This window comes from Bemisia tabaci, chromosome 1, assembly GCF_918797505.1.
Source record: "Bemisia tabaci chromosome 1, PGI_BMITA_v3".
Lineage (NCBI taxonomy): Eukaryota > Metazoa > Arthropoda > Insecta > Hemiptera > Aleyrodidae > Bemisia > Bemisia tabaci.
The window spans coordinates 52,624,984-52,651,487 of NC_092793.1; the positions used below are offsets into that span (position 1 = coordinate 52,624,984).

The 26,504-nt window shown below is 36.0% G+C and overlaps 1 protein-coding gene across 1 annotated transcript; it reads left to right on the top strand.

The window, feature by feature from the left end:
- The first annotated feature begins 18 nt into the window (after window positions 1–18).
- l(2)34Fd (nucleolar protein 10 lethal (2) 34Fd) lies at window positions 19–25,881 on the top strand. Its single transcript, XM_019062701.2, has 13 exons — window positions 19–221; window positions 1,684–1,729; window positions 2,466–2,680; window positions 4,177–4,313; window positions 5,666–5,881; window positions 6,956–7,178; window positions 8,294–8,564; window positions 16,160–16,320; window positions 17,846–18,015; window positions 20,570–20,660; window positions 22,039–22,310; window positions 23,570–23,663; window positions 24,205–25,881. Exons 1-13 carry the CDS (start codon window positions 156–158, stop codon window positions 24,334–24,336), a joined length of 2,094 nt encoding a protein of 697 aa, XP_018918246.1. The 5' UTR covers window positions 19–155; the 3' UTR covers window positions 24,337–25,881.
- The last annotated feature ends 623 nt before the right edge of the window (window positions 25,882–26,504 follow it).

Sequence of the window (26,504 nt, forward strand, 5' to 3'; positions counted from 1 at the left end):
CTACCTGTTCCTCAAACATTTGAAAAGAGGGCCTCGTGGGTGAGTCGTGGTGGGTAAACTTAGGAACTTAGAATTTTAATTTTTTTTGAGCATGAATTCCATGACTATTATTTTGAATTTCATTCCAGCTTAGTGTCATTATTCTCAGTTTAAGGATGCAGGTGCTTGATCCGAATAACGTCAAAGTCTACAACTTGAGTGCAGGCAAATCCTTGCCAGACGTAAGTTATGCGTACATCATTTATGCATGCAGATTTTTTTTAAAATTCAGATCACAATATAATTTTTGATTTGATATATTTATTTAAAGAAGGAAAAAAACAAATCACAGTATAAATTGGCCCCGAAGATCTGCAGGCCGCACTGTAGGTGATTCGTTGAGCTCTCCGATGTGGTTGAACCGGCATGCGATAAATCGCATTGATTAGGTCAAGAACCCCAGCAGAAGTTGAATTTTTAGCCACAACAAGGACAAAAGCCCTTGCGCATTGTATTTGCAAAGTGTAGGGGAAATGTAAGTAGAATTCTGTTCAGAAAAAAACTTCGAAATAGATACAGGTATTAACTTCTGTTTCGAATGCGAGGTTTTTTTTTTCTTTCTAAACAACATTCTGCTTTCATTTCCCCACACTTTAACAATTTTTTGGTTTAGAATGGTTCTTTAGGCTCATGTGCAGGGGCTATCATCCTACATTTGGCTAAAAATTCAAAATCTGCTGAGATTTTTGCCTAACCAATGCGATGTATCGCATGCCAGTTTAACCACATCAGAAAGCTTGCCAAATCACCTTATTCGTAATACTGGCACCATGACTAGAGCAGAGCCGAGTCCTTGCCACATGAGTTTACGTACTTTTAGACTGCGACAGAAGATCATGTGCTGTTAGTTAAGCATTGCACAAAAGGTAGATCTTCTGTCGCTGTCTATAAGTAGGTAAACTTATTTGGCGAGGACTCTGCACCACTGCAAGAGCTATAACATAATTTGAGCATCAAGAAAGTGGTTAGAAGGGCAAAGATCATAATTTCAGCATTAGTTGCTATACATTGCTAAAAGAACACAATTTTAGGAGAGAATTGTTAGGAAATTTAACCGAAGATTGATAATGTAAAGGTAAGTAGGGACCTTATAATAAATATTATGATAGTAACTTGGAAACGAATTTGACTACAGAATCTTACTTATCATGATAATTATCAACTCCTTTAAAGATTTGAGTCTGTGTGCACAGCTACTTATGGCGCGCCTATTTATAAGTTTCAGACTCATGGCCGGATTTACGTATTTACCACCTCCAGGCTGTCAAGGTCTTTCCGCCCTCACAACCTGTCATCACAAGAGGGGGGAGGGGATAGTCACAAACCGTTGACTTTTATAATGGAACAGGAGAAAAAGTTGTGTTTTGGTGTCAAATTAATGTGTGTAGAGGAATTTGTCAAAATTAAAATTTTCTCCAGTGTCGCTCTTACAATTCGTTTGAAGAAAACCAATAGTCTGCATTTTTATTGCTGCCTCTCCGGGTTGGCAGCATGGTGGAGTGGCGCTGTTTTCTCCTTCGAACTTTTTTTGCCACCCCAGGCTGCAGCCTAGATGGCCCATGCCTAGATCTGGCTATGTTCCGACTACAAAAGCAATTCTATCTTTACCCTAATAATCTCTAAGCTAATTTCTATCTTGTGCAGTGGCTGTCTGACAGGAAGAGGCGTGCACTTCTCAATAAAGATGTCGGTAAGATTAATCTCTTTTTACTTCTTTCACTCATTTTTTTATTACTAATATAGAAATGGAGGACTGTTTTAGTGAGGGTAATGTATGATACCTACTACGTACAGCATCAGTTTCATATTGATGATGAAATTTCCAAACCACCGATCTTGATTTTGATTCTGGAAAATTTTTGGTCCTGTCTTATTCATTACCCAGAACACAACCTAACATTATTGCCCAAAATAATTGAAGGATATTCTTGGAAAAAATAATAAAACTAAAACAAAACTTGGCGCACAAACAATGATGGGGCACTCCTTTGAAATGTAAAATGTGACAGAAGTTATACTGTTTAAATTATTAAATGAAGATACCTCTTTTTTTTTAGTAATAGTAATAAACATTCATATAGGGTTGAATGGATTTAAATGCTTCTAAAACAATTGAAAGGAGATACTTTTTTCAGTTTTACGGTCAGTGCAGTAAATGAAGCACTGTAGGAATGATTCAAAATTATAGATTTATAATGAAGGTGTAATCACTTACTCTCAAAATAATGCATGTGTAATGTATGGATAAATAGGCAGATAAATTCTTTTTTTGGCTGATAATCGCTAATCTGTGCCCAGATTCAGCTCCAATATTTTTCCCCTAAATTTGAGTTTGTCTCATCCTCATCTTAAATTGAGTCATTTAAATTTTTTTACCAATGAAATCTAGTTTTATATCTATCCTTCATTTTTTGTTTGCCCTCCAGATATCCGACAAAGGATAGAGCTCATTCAGGACTTCGAAATGCCAGGTGTCAGCACCTCAATAAGAATGTCAAGAGATGGGAATTACATAATGGCAGCTGGAATTTATAAACCACGAATAAGGTGTTTTGAGGTTGACAATTTAGCCATGAAGTTTGAGCGTTGTTTTGATGCAGAAGCAGTCACCTTTGAAATCTTGTCCGACGATTATAGCAAAGTGAGGATTTTATTTTAATATTTTTAACATAACTTTGAGTTTGCAATTTTAATGGTCATCATTATGTTAAAGTTGGGAAAACTTTACCTTCTTTTGACTCAAAATTGCTGTTTTCAATGACCTAACTTTGATTTATGTATTCTTACTTTGTCCATCTGTTAAATTTTTCTGCTCTTGTCGCAGTACTCAGTTCAGTGTTAACTGGTATTAACATCTTCAAATTGATGTTCTGACAGTCATGGATCCCAAACTGACATCGTGTTTTTTACGAAACGAACTTGCAACCAGATTTTTGAAGCTCTCATTACTTGATATTTTTTAAACAATTCTGAAAGAAAGTCAGCAAGCTGAAGGCTTTGTTTTCCTGATAGGAAGAGAATTTCTTGCCTCTTTCTCCCGAAGATACCCTATTGTGATTAATCAGTTCAGATATAAGTTCCCAATTAGGACAGTGCAATGAAAATATAGAAATAATTTTGCAACTTCATGCAATAAAACGCAATTTTTTAACCATGGAATTGCAATATTTTTACATCATTTGGTCAGAAAACTTTGATGAAATGAGCTCAACAAAATTTCCTGCCTTTCATGGAAAATGAAGGTAATTTGAATTGCAAAAAAATTGCAACCTATTTTAGTAAAAGGAGCCCCTTCAACCAGTGAATGGAAAACATCCACATCACTCCAGCATAAAAGCAATATGTAATTCCACGACGTAATTGCAATGAATTGCGATCTGTGCTATACTTTTGTTAATCATTCTATCTGGGTTGGCTTTCAGCTTTTGTTTTATCAATTAAATTTGTCCTCTCTAAAATTTGAAATTGTATTCAAAGTTTACTCCATTTAAGTAATAAGCTGTTTTTAGTTTCTGTACAAAACTAAAAACTGCTAGCACTGAACACATTGAAGCAGGTTTTGCCCAAAAATTCACAGGGAGGTACGAAAAGAAAAAAAAAAAAAAAAAAAAAAAAAAAAAAAAAAAAAAAAAAAAAAAAAACAAGCTGGCAGAGTCTTAGACAAATTTTTCTGTGAAAGTCCATGAATTTTTTTTCTCTTCTAAAATGGATTGGTGGATTGCCCCGTTGGTTTGCAAGGGGAGAAAAAAAAAATTTTTGAAAGTGCCTGACCCTTCAGTGTTTACTGTTCAGGGTGTTGTAATTACAAGGAAAATTTGAGAATATAAAAGGAATTCTAAAATAAATTTTAATTTTTTGTTGAGAAACCAAAACTTGAATTTTTGTAGGTAGCACAAAAATAAAAAGCTGTTCAATGAAACTGTGAAGAAAAAATTTCAGATTTTAAGAAACAGCCATGTTTTGTAACTAGCTATTACCTTAATTATTCTTATCCTTGACTAGGCAAAGAAACTATAACAAGAATATTCCTGCACAATCAAATCAAGTTTTATTAAAATTCGGTAATTTCTGTGAGAGTAATAATCCAAAGCGTGGGCCCTTTCTTAAACATAACGCTTTCAATTTTTTGTCCAACAGCTTGTGTTCCTTCAATGTGATCGGTCCATAGAATTCCATGCCCAGTATGGCAGGTACCACAGGCTAAGGATACCTAAGTACGGCAGAGATATGAAATATCATTATCCCAGCTGTGACCTCTATTTAGTTGGTGTCAGGTACTGTCAAGTATGAATTATTTCCTCTCTTGTTCTACTGTCTTCTGATAGCGTAAAATTTAACAAAGATTATTTTAGTATTTTCTAAAATGAATAATCTATTGGAGCAGAAGCAGAATTTTGGCAATAATGTTGCTGATATTAACTGGAAGAGACAGCAGTGCAGTTGAAATAAAAATAATTTTCTCCCTTCACTGCAAAAGAAGAACAGAACTGAGCCCTCTAAGGATGCTATGCTGTATGTCCACACTTTTCGCATGGAAAAGGAACAAAAATTAAATATTTTTCAACAGGCAATCAAGGTACAATCACTGTGGAATTAAAGTATAGTATTTATTCAAAAGTGCTCAATTACGGCTGCAAAAGAAACTTCGATTCAGGCAGATTTACCTATTTTTTTTTTCAATAATGAACAGGATTTAATTTTGAAAAAATTAGAAGAAAGCAAACTACGATCAAGGTCCCTTCATTTTATCAGAGCAACATGTTTCGGTGAAGCTTCCTTATTTTGATCGGACTGTGGCATAAAGTGAATTCCCGTCCGGCAACGGCCAAAAATAACATTGCCACAACGTTGCTGCAACGTTGCCGCAACATTATTTTTGGCAGTTACATTGTGACAACATTTCCGCATCTACTTCAGGCAACCACTTGCCGGGCGGGTTGTTTTGCAAAATGATCGAGCTTGCATTGTAAAATATGGTAGCTTGACTCGACTTTAACTTATCAAGGTACAGGAGAGTTAATCTGAACTTATCATGAGAGTGTAAGGTACGAGACAATATTGAAGGGTTGACTTTTGACTTATTTTGAAACCAAGAAATTTAGAATTTGTCATTTAGTTTGTAATATACACTATTGATAAGAATTTTTAACTTTATCACCATCGGCGTATGTTACTTGATCCCTTGTTTCTGTGAGCTCTACATTTGAACTTATTGAGACTCATTTTTCATTTGATTTTGTTACGCAATTTAGAAGCATTCTCTAAGAAATCAAAATTTGTATCATTACTCTTAAAAACAATTTCTCTTGTCTGAATTTGTTGATGTTCAAATCCACCTATATGTATTGAGACCTTCACAATAAGTCAACTCCATCCTAGATTTAAAAAACTTAAAAATGAAACTGCTCGTGAAGTATACTTTTAAACTTTTAATACTTTTAAAAGCACGCACAGCCAGGTAGTAAATCTCCAACTTGTACTGAGCCTCCATGTGAGCGGCTGTGCTCAAATATAGTCAATGCAACCACGTATGTTACATTTGTGAAGAAATAAATGAAGAGAAACATTGTAGTGACATGAGATGGGATTGCTGTAGAGTAATGATTAGTTTCCTTTCATTTTTCAGTTCTGATATCTATCGATTGAATCTAGAGAGGGGACAGTTTCTGAATCCTTTTGTGTCAGAAGGAAGTGAGCTGAACAAAATTGCCATGAACCCAGTTCATGATCTGATCATCGTTGGTACAAAAGAAGGTCGCATCGAAGCGTGGGATCCTAGAGCTCGAGATAGAGTCAGCTCGCTTGACTGTTCAATGAGTTGCATGACTGATAACAGTATAGAGTAAGTTTTGCTAGTGACGTTTCATCACAATAAAAGTCTAAAGACCTGGACACTGTGTACGGGTTATTGTTAATCGGTTGGATTGTTAGGCAGTTTTGAAGAGGGGAATAGTACTTCAACACTTGACCAGGAAATCATTTCCTGGCCAAAAAGTTAAAATTAAAGGCTTTTTACAGGTAATCGTCCTCTATTTTGAGTACCAGGCATGTTTTACATAGTTTTAGGATTTATTTTTTTGTGACAAACTGAGCAATGTTTATGATGTCTGTGTAATTTAATGATAAAAAAATGGCACTATTTAGATATTTGTAGCGCCTTTTTCAGCAAAAAATGTTGAGATTCAAAGTATTTAAACCCATACTCTCAATTATTTCATTTTCCAGGCATGTTTTTTCTTAAATTTACTTACTTTCATTGACACCATTTCAAATTTTCATTTCAGTCCGATGAAAAATGGGCCAGGGGTAAATTTTTTGGAGGTTGGAAATGCCGGTTTCTTAAAAATTCTCAAAACTTTAAAAATTCCTATCTCAGTGAGTTTTTCGATTTGAGACCTAATATTTTGCAGAAGTTCATTATTTGGTGGTCTGATCAAGAAAAAAATGTATCAGCAAAATCCGAGTCGGACGGTTCCCTGGCTGGTTGGTTTCATAAGGAATGAGAACCATTTAGCAAATGATCTTAGAAGATCACTGCAGCATAAACTTCACTTGATTTTAATAAAATAATGAATTTTTTGCCATAATTTGATTGAAAACAATTTCAAAGGAGATTAAGAGTCAAGTTTAAAAAACAAAACAAAGAAAATCAGTTCGTCCAGCAGTTATCATATTTTTCCAATTTTAATACCTGTAGCTCAAAGTATCTGCAATTTTGGCTCATAACTTTTGAGATAACAGCTGTACAATGACTAGAATTTACAAAATGATTATAACTGTGCCTGATCTTAAACATTGTCCAGCTCTAATTCTGTACCCCTGAGGTCATGTTGTTTAAGGTTAGTATACCAATGTAACTTCTAAATGAAATTAGAATTATGTATAAAATTTACCCCTCCATTCTCACTTATTACAGAATAGAGGAGTTTCCTTCAGTCACCGCTTTACAATTCAACGGTGCACTAACTCTTGGTGTTGGAACTGCAACGGGACAAGTTTTACTCTATGATATTAGATCAGATAAGCCGTTCAAAGTCAAGGATCACATGTATGGACTTCCCATAAAAAATATTGATTTTTGTCAAGATCAAGTTCTCTCTATGGATTCTGCTATTTTAAAAATATGGAATAGAAATACGGTGAGTATTTATAGTTCTGCTTGTTGTAATAATCTTTAAAAAACACCAGTGTGTGATGAACCGTGATCAGACTAATATTTGTATCAAAAGTTCTCAAGTGGTTCAAAAAATGCCTTTTATCATCAGTACTCATCAATGAAATTAAATCCAAAATCACAAAGAGGGTTTAGCACAGTGCTTTCATTAAATTCACAGGTTTTTATTTAATTTAAGCCGGATCGCATTGCAAAATAAGGATCTATCGACTCTAACTTAATTAGAAAGTCTCTGTGTCGCAGTAACAATAGATGATTCATTTTTATTTTTTTCCGGCTGAAAATGAGATTGCTACAGACTTTGAAGCGTCCTGGCTTTTTACTTAATTTCTTGTCTATCTTTTGTATTTTGCGGCAGCCCCCCTGATCCCCTGATCAAATTGTTACTTTAATTTTGTGTATTTTGGGTGATTAATTTGTTCTTCATTCCAAGAAACTACATCTTCTGTGGTTCTTTTATGATACTATATTTGTACCTTTTGTTTCTTATCGTACACAGGTGCTTTTATAGATAAACCAAAAGAGTTGTTCCTTTTTGCGTAATGTAATTCATATGTCTTTAAATTTTCTTCTAGGTAACACTATATATTTTACAGAAATGAAGATGAGATTCCAAAATAATGCACATATAAGCATGGTGGGTTGAAATGTATGGTAGATAGAGATGACGTTGTTGATGTCACCACTGCCCAGTATTTATTTCAGGAATCGACTTGATTTGTTTAGCTATTTCTTGATGGAAAACTCTGAACTTTTGGAGTAAAGAAGTGGAAGAAAACATGATAGGAGTTTTTCTGGGTGTCATGCACAAAAATTGGTCGAAAAAAGCTAACTTCAATTTTTTTAAAAATATTTTTCCCCCTGTACCAGCAATATTGCTCTATTCCAGATGCAAGAATCTTTCCAAAAAATACCGAAGAATTTGATCATGGCCTAGCAATTTTTTTGTGGAGGCAGAGTTTTCTTTCATTGTGCACTGAATGAAGGACTTTATTTATTTTTACTTAGCTCTGAATGGTTTAGTTCAGAAGTATGACTTTAAAAAATTTAGTAAATAATCGTTTCAATTTTAATTATCAGGGTTCTTTGCTCACCTCAATTGAAGCAGGAAACAATACGGAGTTCAATGATCTATGTCTTGTCCCAAACTCTGGAATGATGTTCATGGCAAATGAAAGCAACAAAATCTTGACATACTACATTCCTAGTTTGGGTCCTGCCCCCAAGTGGTGCGGCTTCTTAGATAGTCTTACAGAAGAGCTTGAGGAAAGTAATCTACAGACAATTTATGATGACTACAAATTTGTCACCAAGAAGGAGCTGGATGATCTTGGATTGGGGCATCTAATAGGTTTGTGGCGTTACCTTACTTACTTACTTACTTACTACTGGCGCTACAGCCCGGGGTGGGCTTTGGCCTCCAAGACAACGCGCCTCCATCCTGTTCTGTCCATGGTCTTTTCCTTCCATCCTGATACGTTCATTACTCTAAGATCTTTCTCTACTTCATCTTGCCATCTCAGCCCTGGCCTTCCTCTCTTTCTTTTCGATAGAACTTTGGCTTTCATGATTCTCTTTGGCATTCTTTCCTCCTTCATTCTGCTAACGTGCCCTAGTAGGGTGGCCCTTATTTTGGACTTTTTGGAATTTAATGAGCGGCACCCCCTAGATTGGTTCTATTTGATGTAAAAACACTGTAAAAAAAATTTGAGGCCTATACGTCAAGGGTAAATGGTGCCGAAAACATGGGAAAGATGCAGCGCGTAAAACTGAGGAAGCGCAATTGTACGCTTTTCGCCGATTTGACTGCCGTTTTTAAGGGAGTTGTAGATGCTCAATACCTATTATTGATGGTGTTTCTAACACAACTTTTTGCGTAGATTTAGGATATTTTAACAGATTTGGCCTCAGGTAATTACATACCCCCCTTACGGTAGGCTAAAGTGGCCCCAAAACGTCATTTAAGCTCCCGAAATCGCTTTTTTTCGGAAGTTCGACGCTTGTTACCGGCAAATACAAAGGCTTCAAGAACTATAATTTTCTTGTATGTGGTACAACTTATTCCGAAGATTAAGTATATTTTAACATGTTTGACCTCATGCAATTACCCCTCCCCCCTCCCCCGCCCTGCGCACAGTAGGTTGAGGGGGCGCTGAAACGCGATTGAAGCTCCTGGAATCAGATTATTTCAAAGTTAGGCGCTCGTTACTTGCAATTTAAAAGACTGGAAGAAGCATAATGTTCCTCCACGTGGGACATGCAGTTTCTTGGGTAAATTTAAGGATATTAGAAAAGAAACCAGAGCGAGATTGAAAGTTCGCGAGACCGGGGCTCAAATCAAATCGAGTCATCGGCGCCGATCGACCCGAAGTTGATGGCGTTTGCAGTTTTGAGCTTATCTAGGAATTGTAGGTCCTTCGCGTATCGAAGCCTCGTGGTTGCCACTTCGCAAAAAGTAAATGGTATATCCTCCGATAAGGAATGAAGTTTTCAATAATTTTTAGGACAAACTGATCAGCATGTATCCTGGTGTATCCAGACAAAGAGGAACCAAGAAAACTCAGCTTCTCAGTTCGCGTCTGACCGCCTCCGAGTGTCTCGTGCGTACGCATGACATGCCGATTCAATTATGTCAACAAAACTTGATCGAACTTTAAGGCATGATACGGAAGTGTTTCTCGTCGGTCATTACGCCCCTCAAATCGTCGGAAGTAAACTACCTTCGAACAGAGACGTCTTGAAAGTGCTTTTTTTCAATCTGCGGGAAGTAAAATTATCTGTTGTCCAAAGTTCGCATCTAGTTGTGAAAGAAGTGATCCTCTTTTGGGAAAAAGCACGAATCCCAACTCGTGAGAGTTCTCATTGTGTGAAAAAAGTTCAAAAGCTTTATGAAGAGCTCAGAAACTTTCAAAAGACTCCCGAAAGCAGAGGGCTTACTGCGGCGCAGGAGGAAAAGAGGAACAAATTTATCAGCAACCTAGACAATTTGTTTGATATAGCGCACGCGGATGCGCTAACACAAATAAAAATCGAAGAAGATCGAAAATTTTTGCTAAACCAACGTAAACCAGGCAGAGAAGGATGCATGTTTGGCATCGATCGAAAACTAGCCGAAAAAGAGGAAAGGGTGGCAATACGGAAAGCAAAAAGCATTGCCCAAGCAACAAGGAGCTCTGAAAATATTAAAGCAAGTGGTGAGTTTTCAAGTTATATTTGTATCATTTTTTAGGTGTTTCTTGGCGCACAAATATTCCATTCATTCATTCATTTTGTGTCTGGCTTGCTTTTATTTTCTTCCTGTTCTATCTTCTAATTTTGCTTGGATCTTTATTTCTTTCAGAGGAGAAAGTTGTTTTCGATTCTTCAAGTTCAGTGGGTTCTGACCACGAGCCTCTTTCTGAAGATACGAATAGAATTCAACCAGGTCGTAGCAGGGTTAACATTGTGACTCCTAAAGTTATGGCTTGCTTCGATAAGTGTAAGATCAGTGATCGCGATGCAACGCACATTCTATCTTCGGTTGCTGAAGCTCTTGGCCATGATTTGTCATCGTTGTCTGTCAATCGCTCGACAATTCAGCGATCAAGGCAGAAACTACGGAGTGAGAGAGCTAAACAGTTGAAAGAACGATTTTCCGGGCTAGATTTAGATGCTATTGTGATTCATTTCGATGGGAAACTTTTCAGCTCTTCCAAAGGATCCAAGAAGAGCGACAGATTAGCTGTGATTCTCACGAGCGGCGATGCAGAGCAACTTTTAGGAATTCCAGAAATTGAAAGCTCCAGTGGCCGGAATCAAGCAACTGCGGTGTATGGAGAACTCATAAATTGGGACCTCGTCGACAAAATAGAAGCGCTATGTTGTGACACAACCTCGTCAAATCTAGGCAGATTAAATGGTGCAGCAATCCTCCTTGAGCAAATGCTTGAGCGAGAAATATTAATTTTACCCTGCAGGCATCATATTTTTGAGATAATTTTACAAAGCGCTTTTGAATCAAAAATGGGTGACACGACTGGACCGGACGTTCCGTTGTTCAAACGTTTTCAAAATGAATGGCCAAGAATGAATAAAAATAAATTAGAAAGCTCCCTTTCTGACAAAAGAGTAAAGCGAATTTTTTCCAAAGATCGCGCTGAAATTCTTAATTTCATAAGTGATACCCTGAAATATCAACTGCCACGAGACGACTATAAAGAATTTTTAATTTTAGCAAAATATTTTCTAGGAGAATTCGGCTCCAATCCGGTAATATACGCACCAGGTGCTTTTCACCATGCGCGCTGGATGATGAAAGCGATTTATTCACTCAAAATTTACCTCTTTAGAGGTCAATTCGAGCTTAGCGAATCAGAGCTCAAGGGTATCTCTGATGTCTGTGTTTTTATTGTGAAAGTTTACATAAAAGCTTGGTTTACATCAACGCGCTCAGTGAAAGCTCCCCAACATGACATCGAGTTCTTGCAAATTCTATCAAATTATAGAAAAATTGACCCGGTAATCTCTGTGGCTACGGTATCAAAATTTATGAGCCATTTGTGGTACCTGATCCCTGAAGCTGCAGCGTTTTCTTTCTTTGACAACGATATTTCTGTTGAGTGCAAACGGAAAATGGTAATTGCTTTATCTGACGAAAACCCTCTCGAAGATGGCGAGAAGAGAATAAAACTACAAGCAGCAGAAGACATTTCAGGAAAAGATGTTTCCAATTTTATTTCTTGTTCGTCTTATAAATTTTTTGAGCGATTCCATCTTTCGTCAGACTTTCTTAAAGAAGATCCATCAACATGGCTAGAAAATCCTCAGTACCTCAAAAATCGCGAAATTGTGAAAAAAATCAAGGTTGTCAACGACACAGCCGAACGCGGCGTTAAATTGTTTGAAGAGTACAGCCAGAAACTCACGAAATCGGACGAAGAGCGGCAACGGATTCTTCAGGTTGTTAGCGATTATCGGAAAGCTTTTCCCAACGTTAAAAAATCAACTTTACGGAAGAAACTGTAGAGCGGACTAACCAAAGTCATTGTAAGTTTTTTTTTACATCCTTCCTAATTATTTTTCTTAATATTTGTGCATTTGAAAGTTATTTTATACGTGGAGGAACATTATGCTTCTTCCAGTCTTTTAAATTGCAAGTAACGAGCGCCTAACTTTGAAATAATCTGATTCCAGGAGCTTCAATCGCGTTTCAGCGCCCCCTCAACCTACTGTGCGCAGGGCGGGGGAGGGGGGAGGGGTAATTGCATGAGGTCAAACATGTTAAAATATACTTAATCTTCGGAATAAGTTGTACCACATACAAGAAAATTATAGTTCTTGAAGCCTTTGTATTTGCCGGTAACAAGCGTCGAACTTCCGAAAAAAGCGATTTCGGGAGCTTAAATGACGTTTTGGGGCCACTTTAGCCTACCGTAAGGGGGGTATGTAATTACCTGAGGCCAAATCTGTTAAAATATCCTAAATCTACGCAAAAAGTTGTGTTAGAAACACCATCAATAATAGGTATTGAGCATCTACAACTCCCTTAAAAACGGCAGTCAAATCGGCGAAAAGCGTACAATTGCGCTTCCTCAGTTTTACGCGCTGCATCTTTCCCATGTTTTCGGCACCATTTACCCTTGACGTATAGGCCTCAAATTTTTTTTACAATGTTTTTACATCAAATAGAACCAATCTAGGGGGTGCCGCTCATTAAATTCCGAAAAGTCCAAAATAAGGGCCACCCTAGTGCCCTAGCCATTGAATTCTTTGCGATTTGATGAATCGAACTATATCTTCTTGTTCCAGTATCTTGTCGATTTCGCCGTTGTTTCGAATTCTCCATTCTCCATTTTCTTTGATGGCTCCAAAGATCCTTCTTATGATTTTTCTCTCAAATCTTCGCAGCATGCTCTTGTCATTCTCTGTCATAGTCCATGTTTCTCCGCCATATGTAACAATTGGTCTAATAAGGGTCTTATATATTTGTAACTTGGTCTTCCGAGATATCAGTCTGCTTTTGATTAGCTTCAAGTTGGCATAATATGCTGCATTACCTGTTTGTATTCTATCTTTAATTGACGTAGTTGTTCTGGCTTCATTATCGATTAGGTTTCCCAGATACTTGAACTTTTTGACTCCTTCAAATTCTTTGCCATCAATTATTAAGTTTTGCGGTTTTCTTCTTGACTCTGAGGATGATAATATCATGTACTTGGTTTTAATTACATTTACCACTAGTCCTAAATCTCTTGCTCTTTTTTCCAATTCTTTGTAGATCTCTATTAATTTTTCTTTAGTTCTCGCAATTAGGGCAATGTCATCTGCATAGGCACATGTTTGACTAGATTTCGTGAATATTGTCCCTCTTTGGTCGACATGTTTGACCGCCATGTGCAGCGCTATTATAAATAGCGTACTTGACAATCCATCCCCTTGCTTCACGCCCTTGTTAAAGTCGAAAACATTGCTCACTTTATTTCCTATTTTAACCTTGGCTTTGGTGCTACTCATGGTCATTGTTATAAGTTTGATGAGCTTTCTTGGTACATTCATTTCATCCAGGGCCTTTATGAGTGCCTTTCTATTGACACTGTCGAATGCTTCCTTGAAGTCTACGAAGAGCATGTGTAAATCGATTCCGTACTCATGACATTTTTCCATGGTTTGTCTGATCACAAATAATTGATCGGCTGTGCCTCTTCCTGTTCGGAAGCCGCATTGGTATTCACCTATCTCCTTTTCGACTACCTTCTTCAGTCTTTCATTTAAAATTGATGACATTATTTTATATGCCGTGCTTAAGAGTGTAATGCCTCTATAATTCTTGCATTCTAATTTGTCTCCTTTTTTGAATATTGGACAAATTGTTCCGATATTCCATTTTGATGGCATTTTTTCAGATTTCCATATTGCTTTTATTAATTCATGCATTTCTTTGATTAACATTTGTCCTCCATTTTTAAGGAGCTCTGCTGTAATTCCATCTTCGCCTGGAGCTTTGTTATTTTTCATTCTTCTGATTCTTTCCGCAACTTCTTCTATAGTTGGTGTTTGTGATAAATCATCCTCATTTGTGTGGTCTTCTTTTTCCATTGTTTCTTTGTCGTTTAGTATCATCCTTTCCTTTTCATTTAGCAGCTCTTCGAAATGTTCTGCCCATCTCTCCATTATGTCCTTTTCTTCTCCTAGTAACTGACCATCTTTACTTCTGCACCCGCTTGTTTTCGGTTGAAATCCTTTTCTCATTCTATTAACGGCAGCATAGAATTTTCTACTTTCATTTTGCTTGCTTAATTGTTCTATTTCTTCCATTTGTTGTATCATTGCTTCTTTTTTCTTTTTTCTAAGAAGCTTATTAGCTTCTTTTCTTGCTTTGTGATATCTTTCTTCATTTCCTCTTGTGTTTCTTTGCAGCATCTTTTTTCTTGCGTCGTTTTTTTGATCTATGATGTTCATGCATTCTTCATCGAACCATTCTTCATTTCTGGTTTTTCGTTTTTCTCCAATTGTTTCTTTTGCTGCTTCTAAAATTGCTTTCTCAGTTACTGTCCAAATCTCTTCAGGCGTTTGATCCCTTCCTTCCATTCCATCTGTTTCTTGCGTTAGCTTGCTGTTCAAGACATCCACGTACTTCTTTTGTAATTCTTTATTCTTGCTTAAGTTTTCTGTGGCCCAGCGCTTCACTTCATGTTTGGGCCCTTTCATTACATTTGCGATTCTTTCTCTAACTTTAACTTTTACAAGGAAATGGTCTGAGTCGCAGTTAGGCCCTCTGCAGCTCTTTACATCAATTACTGATGACATATGTCTTGAGGATACTAGTACGTGATCGATTTGATTCACTTCTTCACTTCCTGGGATCTTCCAGGTTCCAAGATGGATTCTTTTGTGATCGAATGCTGTGCTTTTGACATAAAGTTTATTTCTTGCTGCGAATTGTACCATCATGTTACCATTATCATTGTTTTTCTCATGTAGCGTGTGAATACCAGCTACTTGTTTTTGGTCTTCGTTTTTTCCAACTTTTGCATTGAAGTCTCCCAAGACTATCAGCATGTCATGCTGGCTTACTTTTGTACACACTTTTTCGAGTGCCTCGTAGAAACTTTCCTTTTCCGTTTCTTCTTTCTCCTCTGTTGGTGCATGCACTGACACAATGGTGATATTCCTAAATTTTCCTTTTATTCTTATTCGGCAGATTCTGTGGTTGATATTTTCATATTCTAGGAGAGTATTTCTTGCTGCTTTGGATAGTAGGAATCCTGTGCCAAATTGCCCTGTATTTTCACTTGTTCCACTGTATATCATGCTGAATTCTTTCTTGTCTATTCTTCCTTCTCCTTGCCATCTGATCTCTTGGACGGCTATGGCGTCAATGGCATATTTCTGCAGTTCTTTGGCCACTTCCATCATTTTCCCTGCCTTCTTCATCGTTCTTACATTCCATGTGGCTAGTATAATGTCCTTGGTTTTTTGGGGTTTTTTCCGTGATCCATACTCTTTAGGTCGCTTTATCCGTGGGTTTTCTGGGTACCGAGGCTTTGTCTTGGTTTTCGTAGCTTTGTTTTTTTTACGTGGTAGGGTTGCTAGCCCTACGCACAATCCTCCTCTTTTTTCTGGGCTTGGGACCAGCAAGAGAAAAACAACTCTCCTCTAGGCGGAGTTTTGTGGCGTTACCTACTTTCCTCTAATTAAATTTTTATTCGTTAAAAACCCAATTATGCCAGTAAATTAACAGTTCATTAATTTAATCAGACCTCATTCTTAGTTATTACTTAACTGCATATTAATTTTTAATGTCTTAGAGAAAGTCGGTGTTATAAGTCATAATGTCTGGCTATCGTCGCATAATTATGTTCATAAAGAAGTAGAGATACCTTCTTAATTCCAGTATTTGATTCGCTATTTTTCATGTTCATGATTATCAATCAAAATATTGATTTAAAATTATTTTAAATTTGCTAGGAACAAATCTGCTGCGAGCGCATATGCACGGATATTTCATGGATGTCAGACTATATCGTAAAGCCAAGTCTATAGCTGATCCATTCACATTTGAGGAATACAAACGCAAAAAAGTCCGTGAAAAGATCGAAGAAGAGCGCACCAACCGAGTACAAATCAACGTAAGCTCATCTATTCATTTTCATTTTTTGTTCTTCTTTTTTTAAATCTGATCATCCTGTCCTGCTAGAGTAATGTGCAGACACAGTGTAATTACTTAAATCAGTGAAAATGAAAACCCATCAACTCAAAACATGAAAATATTCAGGGGACACTAAAAACTGAACAGTAAGTGAAGAAGTTAGCACAAAGAAAAACTTTTTAGTGCTAAAAGACAAAAATTTGAAGGCACTTTATAAGCTCAAGTTTACATGGATTCGGCATCTATAGCGACTGATAATTGGAAATTTTAAAGGTGCCAGGTTTGTGTGTTTTCTCTCTCACTGACTTTCAGGCATTGATCTCTGTGTTTTGCTTCAAACATTGAAATTTTTCGACGTATAACCTTCAAACTTTTATAGACTTCGATTTCAGGGAGTGCTTAAAAGGGGAAAACGAAATCCTTACAATTGGATGGGCAGTTGTATCTTGTAAAACGGCCTGAAATTGGTATTATTTAAATTTCAATAAGAATACTGACTATTTTCCCCCTATTCTGTTCTTTTTTTGGACTAATATTTTAATTCATGGTATATACTAAAGACCCTAAAAATGGTTTTACAACAGGACACAATCATGAACAGAACGTTTGTTTGATGACAGAACTTATTTTGTGTCATAAACATAATTCTCCTCCTGTTCCTGATCTTGAGCGCACGTAAAATTAGATTTTTCGTCCAATTCTCAGCGTCCCTGAGTTAGGAGACTCAAGGGACATGTTGGCTGAGGAAAGGCCTCTAAGTACGGCTGTCGATCAACACAGTCTTGAATGAAATTATTTCAGCCCCTTGCCTATGGCATCTCTCTTGCTGTGGTTAGGTGAATGATCTGCGGGGAAGCATTGTTCAGACACTCAGCTGTAATCATTCCAATCTATGTCGAGCAAAAGCAGCAGAAATTGAAACTGATACCACCAAGCAAAACAATAAAATCAATATGATCTTTAAGTTAATTGTGTAATTTTATGTGGAGTACATGAAGAAGGCAAACGAAAATAGCCAATTTAAGAAATCCTTGCTTAAATATTACAAATGATAATCTATGGAAATGATGGCAGGGGTCAGTTATTTTTGGGAATGCCCATCATTATCAAAATATTGGTCACAGATTAATTCCTCATTCTTGCAATCACAATGACCTTCCATGCAGCAGATTTTACTGCCAGGTGTAAAATATAATGTAATTATAAACATTTTAAAATCGACCCACATGAATTTGAGCTATTTTAGTCATGTGGGGATTGGCTGTCATAATTTTTTTTTTTTTTTTTTTTTTTTTTCAATTCTCTCGGAGTCATAGACAAACAACAAAAGATCTGAAGCACCTAAGGTATTAGATTTCATATTGTTGATTCAGTAACATTTCTTCATTAATTCTATAATTGCTTTTTTGCAATTTTAGTGTCAGTTTCGTGGTGGGATCTGCTGAGAGTCATTGCTGTTTTCCTGTAAAACTTAATTTATCTTCCTTTTTTTTTTGCCATTACAGAAATTACCAAAGATTAACAGAGAACTTGCAATGAAACTGATGGAAGAGAAGGAGAATGAGAAAAATCAAAAGAGAGCAAAGAGTGCGGGTAATCTTTTGCAAGACAATCGATTCCAAGCACTCTTCCAGAACCCAGACTTTCAAGTCGATACGAATGCTGAGGAATACAGGTATGCTTGCTCAGAACACATGGTGTATTTCAATATGTATTACACACTTTTTTAAAAGCAAAGGAGTACTGTAGAGAGCCAAGAATATAATTCAGTTCAGTAAAACACATCCAACATGGGAAATCTTTTAAACATTCAAAACCATCAAACATAACAAGTGAGTCAAACACACAAAACACATTGAACAATCAAACACAAGGAACACATCACACACACCAAATGCGGCAAACATATCAAACTTGTCAAACCTGAAACAAATGAATTACTTCAATCATTCAAACACACATAACACCCCGAAAACGTGAAAAATCAAACAATAAAATACAAAGAATACATCAAACGCAATAAACATTTCTAGTGTAGCAAACATACCAAACGCTAAGACTACTTCAGACGCAGTAAACAAGTTCATCCTTAACCACCCTGGTTTTTTTTTTAAAAATGTGACTTCCAATTCATCCAGATGAATTCCACAATAACCTAATCCATCCTGCACAAGTTACAAGAGCCGTATGCAAAAACGACATTTTTCGCCCCACCACTAAAACTTATTCAAACTTCGTCTATCAGTTATTAATACTAGAGCGCTTCTTTCCCCAAATTTTCAGACCCCCAAAAAATTTTGGGGGGGCGCTAGGGGGGGTGGAAGTCAAAACCTGGGACCCTCGATATCTTTCGAACGAAACAAGATATTGAGGCCCGGTTTGGACGAAAAATCGTCTAAAATTGCATACTTTAAGATTCTAAAGGTCAAAATCCCAAAATTAAATTTTTAACTTAACTTATGTGCTTTTTTTCAGTTTTTGAGGAAAAACAATTTCTTTTAAACGGATTAAACTGAAATTTCACATTTTTTGATTTGAACCAAAACCAGTTTTTTAAATTGTTCGTCTTTTTCCGCATCCAACGAGTGGTCGTATAAGCTGGGGAACCGAACGGTTCCGGAGTTATGATCGATTGAAGTTTCCGCTCAACGCGCGCCGACCGATTTTCGCGCGCAAAAAAGTCGGATTTGACTGTTATTAAATCAGATTTAATGTTCAAACTGAGCAAAATGCATTATTAGGGACTCTTGAGGGTCGCTGAGTCCAGAAATTACAGATGCTTCCAAAAAATTCACGTTTTTAAAATTACAGCTCCGTAGCGCTATTTTAGAGGCCCACTGAGCGCCAACCGGCCGCTCAGTGGTCCTGTACGGAGCTGTAATTTTAAAAACGTGAATTTTTTGGAAGTATCTGTAATTTCTGAACTCAGCGACCCTCAAGAGTCCCTAATAATGCATTTTGCTCAGTTTGAACATTAAATCTGATTTAATAACAGTCAAATCCGACTTTTTTGCGCGCGAAAATCGGTCGGCGCGCGTTGAGCGGAAACTTCAATCGATCATAACTCCGGAACCGTTCGGTTCCCCAGCTTATACGACCACTCGTTGGATGCGGAAAAAGACGAACAATTTAAAAAACTGGTTTTGGTTCAAATCAAAAAATGTGAAATTTCAGTTTAATCCGTTTAAAAGAAATTGTTTTTCCTCAAAAACTGAAAAAAAGCACATAAGTTAAGTTAAAAATTTAATTTTGGGATTTTGACCTTTAGAATCTTAAAGTATGCAATTTTAGACGATTTTTCGTCCAAACCGGGCCTCAATATCTTGTTTCGTTCGAAAGATATCGAGGGTCCCAGGTTTTGACTTCCACCCCCCCTAGCGCCCCCCCAAAATTTTTTGGGGGTCTGAAAATTTGGGGAAAGAAGCGCTCTAGTATTAATAACTGATAGACGAAGTTTGAATAAGTTTTAGTGGGGGGGCGAAAAATGTCGTTTTTGCATACGGCTCTTTTGTATTTACTGACCAGATAGAACAAGGTGAAGTGGATAAGACAAGTTGAAGCAGATAAAGACAGGAATGGAGTTGTGATTGGTCAGCTATATCAAAGATAGCAGGTGGGAAATTCAAAATTTCATGAAATCACACCAAAAATAGCGATAAATTTTTCAATTCGATCAAGATCAAATCAAAAACTTTATTCGCTATTAAAAGTACCAGTTCAATGAAACGCACAGCTCTAGTTACAAGATTGTAAAATGGTGCACCCAAGAAGAAATGATTTGCTGCATGTTTTTAGATTCAAATCACATTGATACCCAATCAAGAAGGAAATTTACAGGCGTCATGTAAGAATCTTAGAAAAAGGTAAATGATTTCATAATAATACGAAAGATAATTGAATCGTGTCGTGCGAAAACCACCATTGCCCATTTTTCCATTCTTGAGTTTTTTTGGGTTGATAATAGTTTTCAGAGTTAAATGCAACCATGCAAGTAGTGTGAGTACTTGATTTAAGGTTATCTTTATTCCAAAACAAGTAATGGCACCACTTACATGATTGTATCAACTCTTGAAATAAACTATCAACATACAAAAAACTGGAAGCTGACAAAATAGACATTAGCAGTTTTGGCATGACACAATTCAAGTAGAAGATAAACTATTTTTGAGTCTAGTCCATGAACTGTACCAAATCTTTATGGTTCTTTATTGTTCCTTCTAAATTTATAGGTTGCTGAATCCAGTTTTGACCCGATTAGATAAGAGCAAGAAGAAGCAGCTGAAGAAGCATGCCATAGAGGAGCAATTTGATATGGTTGATGTAAGTTCAGTTTTTTTCTTGGAGACTTATTATATTTTCCCCAGTCCCAGTAAAACTGAAGTTAAAAATTCTAAAGCTTGGTTGGAGCAAAAAGTCTCAATTACAATTCCAAGCGATTATCTTTCAAAACAAACAGGATTAAGCCACTTTTTCATCTAAATGTTCTAATAAACAAAAATGTATCACTATTTTTTTTTTTTTTTTTTTATTTAATAATTGCATTCAAAAGCAGTGATCTTAATGTCAAGTGGAATACTTTTTTTCAGAATTTTTGACTGATATTTTACTGACGTCTTTTAAGTCTAACCAAAAAAAAACCCTGAAAAAAAAACGTTATTGACTAATCGTTATTAACCTCCATTTAGGTCTTTATTGGAACAAGTTAGCACTTTCATACATCAATTTTTTATGTTATTTTTATTTTTGTCACCATTAGGCTTCAATTAAAGTGTACATATTAAATCGGCTTGAAAATGAAATAATGGTTATGACAATTGAAAAAAAATAATGATAATGTAATAATTGGTGTTTTAGGTAATTTGTCTTGTATTCTGCTGTGGTCAAACAAAAGTGTGATATATCGCATTGATCAAGCGAAAAAGCTTGGCAGATATGTAATTTTTTAGCTAAAGGAAGGACAGTAACCCCTACACATGAACCTGTAAAATGATCCTCAACCCACAAATTAGCAAAATTCAGAGAAATGAGCGCAGAATTCATTTTGGAATAAAATCTCGCATTCATTACAAAAATCAATTTTTGTATTGAATGCAAGGTTTTTTTCCCAAAAAGAATCCTGCCTTCATTTTTCTGAACTATGCAACTTTCTGGGTCGAGAATGATTCTCTAGGTTAATGCTCAGGGGCAAGTGTCTTGTTTTAGGCTTAAAATCTAAAATCTGCTTGATTTTTTACTAAATTGATGCAATATTTTGCACAGCAGTCAGCCAATGCCAGAATCCGAGACATATCACGTAAATAATGATTAAGAAAAAGTAAAAAATGCATGATTTCTGCTCATTCATGTGAAGGCTTTGGATGTAAATAACTTTTACTTACATACTTATTATTTTGTTGTGTTCCTTTTTTTAAGGAGCTGGAAAGTGGAACAAGCAATTGCACGTTACATACCAAAATTGTATGCATACTAATTCAACCCATCAAGTTTTAATTGTAGGGTGGAAGATAATCCATACTTATATTTAAAGGGAAAGATAGGGCTCACTAAAAAATCAGGAAACCTAGAAAAATCCTACGTAATGCTCAAAATTAATAATGTTCAAAAGTGTAATTTCTAAATTTGATAATTTTATATTTTTAATTTGTTGCATTGTCTGTTTGTTCTTTGAAATCCTGACATCATGTATTTTATTCTTCAGGATGAGGCGGAAGGCAAGGGCACTTCTGACGACAGTGAAATCGAGTATGAAAGTTCTGATGATGAGAAGGAGTGGGCCAAAGATGTGAAGAAACAGCATAGGCTGATTAAGAAAGAAAAACGGCTGAAAGCAATGATGGAAGAGGATGAGGATGCAGAGAGTGATGATTTTGAAGAATCAGAGAAGCCTCAGCCAAAATTCTTTGAACTCAAAAGTGGGGAAGATTATGCTGGTCCAAATTCAATTAATGCAAAGAAAGAAAATCTGAAAGAGTAAGCCAATGTTCATGTTTCTCTCTCTCCCTCCCCTCTCCCCTCTCTCCTCTCTCCCTAGCTCAGTTTTGTGAAATATTTTCTAAAGTAATTAGTCAAATATTTTGGGTTGACCCAAGATGAAATGTTCAATTCCAAGAAAATCTTCATTTTCCAAATTGAAACTGGTTTCTTGAACAGGTGTCATCGAAATCTTGTTAATCCTAAAAGAATTTTCTTATTGACTAAATTTTAATAAAAAAATAACCGTAACAACTTGATATCAGTCTACATTTTAGAAACATTGATCCATGGAAAAAACCCTAACTTGAACAGTCTGAACGGCAAATATAGCTCTCAGCTTGTTCAAAGAATAATATACAAAAGTTGAATAGCCCTTAAGAACTATTTTTGACCATTTACTCTGTTGACAAAATCACTTGATCATAGTACGAAATTAGTTTATATATGATTCTGTATTTGAGTAATTTTGGCTATAGTGTAAATAGCCAAAAATAATGTTTTAGGGCTAAAACAACTATTGTCTATTATTTTCAAGCCAGTTCTGAGATATATTAGCCTTTTCAACATTGAAACATCTGTTTTGAACTTGATGAGAGTGTACTAAAATATGATCATTTTGCTGCGTGCAGCGCCGGAAATCGGCTGCAGCGTGATTCCCCCGTTCCCATCCCATGGATCAAAAGTGTAATTTTCTCACTCTAAGTAGGCCCCTAGATGAGTTCTTACGAGATGGTCCATTTTTCTCAATTTCATAACCTGAAAACGCATTTCCGCTTGACCGGACTGTTTCAGTGTGCACTATCAATGAACTTATGAGAGTATGAGCTTTTAAATAAGTGTTTCATTTCTAAGACCAAGGCAGCTCCAATCCGGGGACTTTTTGAAGGCATCTTGCCTATACTTGAAAGCTGAAGTACTTCTGTGATTACTTTTTCACGCACTTAAGTTCTATTTTTTTAATGCTTTAAGTATAGTGGTTGATCTGAGATAAACTTTGTTTAAAGATACTTAATACGTTTACTTCATTTAATTTTATTTTTCAAAATTACAGAAATTGAGTGTGTATTTTAGGTTAAGGAGCTTTGGTTAATATTTCTGGAAGGCATAATTGAGTACAAGCACTCATTTTTTAATCTTAATATTTATGTTTTCAAGTTCATTTGAATCACATGCTGGAATGTATTTCTCTTTGTGTGGTCCATACATCTTAATATATTCAATTAAATTATTGCTAATTATATTATTTTTTCAAACAGTTTACCCCTTGAAGAACGACTCAAAAGAGAAATGGCAGACTCTGTTAATTTAATCACAAGCAACTGTAGAGAAATGACTTTCACCATTAGCAAGGTTTGTACTGTTTGTTCCTGGTTTTTACTCGTTTTATTCAATCTGATCTCTCTGTAGATTGACACTACATTGCTAATTCAAATCCTGTAAGGATTTGAAACCCTGGTAATTAGCAGTCTTAGTGAAGCTAAATTTTACTCGAATGAGCTTTTTCCCTTTGAAATGAAGATTTCAGTTTTATTCTCAATTTTAAGGCCTATTTACAAAATCATCACCAACTCGGCTTGATCCTTGCATTTCTGTGAAACGCGAGAATTACTCATTGCGTTCCATGTATTTAAAAAAAAGCCCTTTTGTCACTCAGTCTTCTCTCAAGAAAATGAAACATGAGAGAACATTATAGATTGTAAAATGTAGTCAGGCTGACTCAGGTTAGTGCCATCCGAATGTCTCCTCAATGTTCCGATACATCATCAACTTATTTATATTTAACTATTTATCAACTATTTTATTTCATACAAAATTCCTTTTTCTCTATTCATTTTTCATCATGTAAGTAGACTTGGCTCATCTGATTTATTTATTTTTGTTATTTTTTCAGCCCTCAAAATTCATCAAGGACGAAAATAATGCATCAAAACATAGAGATGAAAGAAAAAAACTTGTTCGGAAGTTCCCTAGCAAATTTTCAAATTCTAAATCTAAATCGAAGTTCTTCAAAGGCAAAAGGTGATCTGTGTAAAGCAGAAATCAAGTTGTGTAATTCTCCTTCAATTTTTTTTTTCAATTTGATTGTTATCAGATTGATTTTATCCTTTTTTTGTTCTAATTTCATGAACGATTTTGCAAAAATTTTCCCACGATTTTTTATGAAATTATCCATCATTGACACTACACACATAAAAAAAAGAACTATCAAGAACTTAGTTTTTCCTTTTTCTTTTTAGTGTATTTTCTGAAAGAAATACATCATTTCGTTTTTCCCCCCGATTTTATTCAACCTGCTGAAAATTTCTCGATCAGATTCTTGCTTTAAAGAAAAATCGTATTTTATGTGCCTTAATCTTGAGTTGTCATGTCAATTTGCATGGTCGTCCTTTTTTTTTGGGGGGGGGGGGGGGGTTGCAAGCAATTTTCATAAAAAAGTCCCTGGCAGGGTTGCCTTCGAATCTAGAAAATGAAGTTCCCTGACATTTCCCTTTTCTCCCTGACAATTGGGGATGTGCCAGATAGTTACAAAGACATTATAAGAAATAGCTCAATGTCAAACAAAGGTGACGTAACAATATTTTCCCGACACTTCTGTCATTTTACTGACATTTCCAGGTTTTCCCTGACTTTTTCCGGTATTCCTTAACTGTGGCAACCCTATCCTGCAGGCCGATTATTGAAAGTTTAAAGCATCCCAATAAGACATCGAATTGCGATATACTGCATGGCTAAGATAGGGCTATGTCTTGTCGTGTCAGGCTGACATAGTTTCAATAATCGGGCCCGCTGGACTCTTCATTTCTACTTTTACCTAGCATTCAAGACAAGATTGGGCCTGATTTACAGCGCATTATTAAGTTAATCTAGGGAGGTCAGGGATCGCCTCCAAACAAAATTGGAACCTAACAGACAGAAGCATTTGACCCTCAAAAATTTACTGCTATATAAGTCAGAAAGGCTTTAACTTAGCACTTTTTTACTTTCATATTTTCTTAGACAGAAACTTGTCGGGGATATTTAAAGAATATCACTTGTACAAATGCCCTAGAGGACTTGCAGAGAAGGGGAAAGGGAGAGAGGAGGAGGAGAGAGAGACAGATAAATCAGTTGATTGAAGTAGCATTTGACAACCACAGAACACTAAACCAGTAAAACCAGATCAAGAAAGTATTTCACTGATACCGATTCCATCGGTTTATTTTTCAAGGGGTGTCGAGCTACAGTTAAATTAACTTATCTCTACCAGCCCCAGCCATTACTTGATTAGTATTTTGAAGAAATTGCATTTGTAATTAATACATAAATGAAAAAAATTCACTTTTAAGACGTTCATTCTCTCAGGTCAGGGAAAACTGAATATGAAACATAACTTTTGAAACAGAACTTGCTAATTCTGTTGGTGTTAATGTTTGAATGCAGATTTTCTATTATGTTATTATTATTATCATTAACCATAAATTTCTAAGAACTAAATGGCTCTTAAAATTTTTCACAAAATTTAGTTTTGTTTTGTTTTTCTATCTTTTTCTCTGTTCTGTCGAAAAATAAAGAATGAAAATTTGCAAAATTTGCCGCATTCATTTCTTTTCTTACAACTACGTCTAAGTAGCTTCAGATGAATACTGGGTAAAGATCTATGACACATTGAAAGAAACTAAGTAAAGTACTGAAGAGAAACATCAGTTGAAAAGAGGCAACAGTTGAGAAAAAACAAATCATCAATACGTAAAAATTCCAGATGTAATTATGGTAACAAAAACAATTCAAACAGAGGTAAATAAGTATTATTTTTTGTCCCATTATTTCAAAAAGGCAATCAATCAAAATACACAATTTAAGGAAGATGGCTGTTCAAGAAAAATGAAAAACACAAATTGGGGAGAAACATATTTCTTTTCAACTTTAACGGAGGTCAAAAGGAACATAAAAAATACTGGAAAATCATTATTAACTGCGCAGCAGCCAAGATGGGAGAAAAATCAGCGATGAAACTCCAAAGCCACATATCTCAGAAAATCTAATTTGTTAGGGGCACAAAAACTTTCCGCACAATTCATCCTTGAGGGTAGAGGGAAAATAATTTCTAGAGATAGCAAAGATAGGATGTTTTTCAAGATCCCATGGGCATTTTGAATGATGCTCCCATCCGAGGAAAAAATGACTGAAAAACGGGGGTATGTAATTTTAGAA